General features: G+C 38.1%; 1 protein-coding gene across 1 annotated transcript; it reads left to right on the forward strand.

Moving 5' to 3' along the window:
• Window positions 1–214: 214 nt before the first annotated feature.
• Window positions 215–2,419, forward strand: LOC107901883 (9-cis-epoxycarotenoid dioxygenase NCED2, chloroplastic). Its single transcript, XM_016828049.2, has one exon. It carries the CDS (start codon window positions 325–327, stop codon window positions 2,131–2,133), a length of 1,809 nt encoding a protein of 602 aa, XP_016683538.1. The 5' UTR covers window positions 215–324; the 3' UTR covers window positions 2,134–2,419.
• Window positions 2,420–3,363: the final 944 nt, after the last annotated feature.

Here is a 3,363-nt window from a genome sequence, read left to right on the forward strand (position 1 = left end):
TCCATTCTATATTTTAGAATTTTTATTTTAATTTAATTTAATTTTTTTTCAAGATAAAAATTCTGAAATTAATATTAACATTAAATGGAAAAAAAATATGGCTCGCTATATCGTACAATTTTTTTCCGTCTAGCTCGATTTAGTCAACCCCCACCTCCAACTCTATTTATATTCTCCCCCCATTTTCTCTTCTTTTCCCCCAAGGCCACGCTTTCTCTCCATCAAAACCCCCCAACAAACAAGCACAAAGCTGAAGAAACTCCCTCCCTCTCAACCACCATAAACACAAGCAGCAACCACAAATCTTCCCTCGTAAAACCTGAAATGGCTACTTCCATGGGTAATTGGGCTAAAACCCCGATTTCCCGCCCTATTTCCTCAAACTCATCACTAGGTTTCGGCTTCTCTCACACATCCATCTCCTGGAAGAAACGGAATCCCTACAGGAGAAGCAGCAACACTATTCGCTCAGCTTTACACTCTCCTTCGGTTCTTCATTTTCCCAAACAACCATACCAAACCCCCTTACTTCCCTCACAGTTACATGACACCTCTGTACATTCAAAACCCAAACAACAGCCACAGTGGAGTCCCCTCCAAAGAGCTGCATCCATGGCCCTTGACATGGCTGAAAACGCCTTGCTCTCACGCGACCTTCACCACCCACTTCCTAAAACCGCTGACCCACGTGTGCAAATCTCAGGAAACTTTGCTCCTGTCCCCGAACAGCCCGCCAAGCAATCTCTATCCGTCGCCGGCGCCATCCCTTCTTACATCAACGGCGTTTACCTCCGCAACGGTGCCAACCCTTTATTCGAGCCCGTCGCTGGCCATCACTTGTTCGACGGTGACGGCATGATACATGCTGTTTCCATCGATAATGGAAAAGCTAGCTACGCTTGTCGGTTTACCGAAACGCAAAGACTTCGACAGGAAAAAGAACTAGGCCGCCCTATTTTCCCTAAAGCAATCGGTGAACTACATGGTCACTCAGGGATTGCTAGACTTTTACTGTTTTATGCTAGAGGCCTTTTCGGTCTCGTCGATCACACGAAAGGCACTGGTGTAGCTAATGCGGGTTTAGTCTATTTCAATAACCGGCTTCTTGCTATGTCCGAAGATGATATTCCTTATCACGTGCGTGTCACTTCCTCGGGTGACTTGGAAACAGTTGGGAGATACAACTTTGATGATCAACTTAAATCAACAATGATTGCACATCCCAAAATCGACCCTCTTTCCAAGGAACTCTTTGCTTTGAGTTACGACGTTGTCCAAAGGCCCTACTTGAAGTACTTCAAGTTTTCACCTGACGGTACTAAATCCCCCGACGTTGAGATTCCTCTTCCGGTGCCCACTATGATGCATGATTTTGCCATCACTGAGAACTTTGTAGTGATACCTGATCAGCAAGTGGTGTTCAAGCTACAAGAAATGATAACCGGAGGTTCTCCTGTGATTTACGACAAGAACAAAAAGTCTCGGTTCGGGATTCTTTCAAAGAATGCAAGTGATTCAAATGATATCATATGGGTGGAATCTCCTGATACTTTCTGTTTTCATCTATGGAACGCTTGGGAGGAGCCTGAATCAAATGAAGTTGTGGTGATCGGATCCTGCATGACGCCTCCCGACTCCATTTTCAACGAATCCGACGAGAATTTAAAGAGCGTACTCTCCGAAATCAGGCTTAACTTAAAGACAGGCGAATCCACGCGCCGCCCAATAATCTCAGAATCCGAGCAAGTGAACTTGGAAGCTGGGATGGTGAACAAGAACCGGCTTGGAAGGAAGACAAGGTACGCTTATCTCGCCATTGCCGAACCATGGCCGAAAGTGTCGGGATTTGCCAAGGTAGATCTTTTCACCGGGGAGGTAAAAAAACACATCTATGGTGACAAAAGATATGGTGGGGAACCCTTTTTCCTGCCTCGAGACGACAACCCTGAATCAGTTGAAGATGATGGATACATTCTTTCTTTTGTTCACGATGAGAAGACATGGAAATCAGAACTCCAGATTGTGAACGCCATGAATTTACAGTTGCAAGCTTCAATTAAATTACCTTCAAGAGTTCCATACGGCTTTCATGGAACTTTCATTGACGCTAAGGCCCTGGTCAATCAAGCTTGATTAGACATAAGTTTAAAATTAAGAAATATTGCCCTACGAGGAGACTTTTACCAGAGGGATGATTCACAGCACAGATCCCCGGATTCTCCTGCAACTTTTTATCTTTTTGGGTTATACATAAATAGGTTTTTTTTTTTTTCCTGCCTTTGTTTGTTATAGGTTTGAAGGAACCAGCTTGAAGCTTTTTTAGCATTGTAGCTAGAAAATTTGAGCTCAGCTGGTTTCTGTTTGCTTCCTGTCGTTTCGCTTTTACATTTGTATATAATAAAATGTTTACACTTTTACAATTATTAATTTACAATGTCAACGGAATTTGCCAGTTTCGGCTGGTCCGAATTAATTAATGTTTATGGCGTCTTTTCATGGATATTCTTTTTTTTTTAAATCTTAGGTTGACACTTGGATAATGTTGGCTACAAAATAATTTATTTTTCATTTATTAGTAAAATATTAAATTTTTAATTTCATTCTGTCATTCATTAGAATTTAAATTACAATATTCAAATATCGAAAGAATGTTGTGTTTCACCTCAGAAAGCATCGGACATTTATTCAATATTTGGTTCAGAAACGATAAATTTAATAATATTACGAAATATGCTTACATTATACAAATGTTATATGCAGTATATGAATTGATGACAAAAAAAGTTTTCAATGTAAATAAATATATGGTATAATAATTTATTTCATTCTCTAATTTTATAAAAATTAATCTTTAATCTTTATTTTTTATTTCTTTTTAATTTTTGAACTTGCATTGTTAGTCAAATCACTCCTAAAATAGATGAAAAGTTAACATTTGTTAATATTGCTGATGTGGCATCCACATGGCAGTACACGTGTATATCCATTAACAATAATTATTTTTTTAAAATTAAAAATTTTAAAAATATATGTTATAATTTTTTTATTTTTAAAAATAGTTTTTTTTTATTTTAAAAAATAATTGTTTTATGGCATCCACATGATGTCATATCAGCGAAGTTAACATCCATTAACTTTTCCATTTATTTTAGGGTGATCTGACAAACAACACAAGTTTAAGGGTTAAAAGAGATGAAAACTTAAATGGACGGCTAAAATGATTTTTTTGTAAAGTTGGAGGGTCAAATAAGTCATTGTGCCTAAATATATTTATAAAAAGAATAACATAATCGAAATCCTATAGAATACAAATAGATTTGTTAACATAAAGTACAGTAAAAAGGAGGTTGTGGTGATTTGGAG

This window comes from Gossypium hirsutum, chromosome D06 (assembly GCF_007990345.1).
Source record: "Gossypium hirsutum isolate 1008001.06 chromosome D06, Gossypium_hirsutum_v2.1, whole genome shotgun sequence".
Classification (NCBI taxonomy): Eukaryota; Viridiplantae; Streptophyta; class Magnoliopsida; order Malvales; family Malvaceae; genus Gossypium; species Gossypium hirsutum.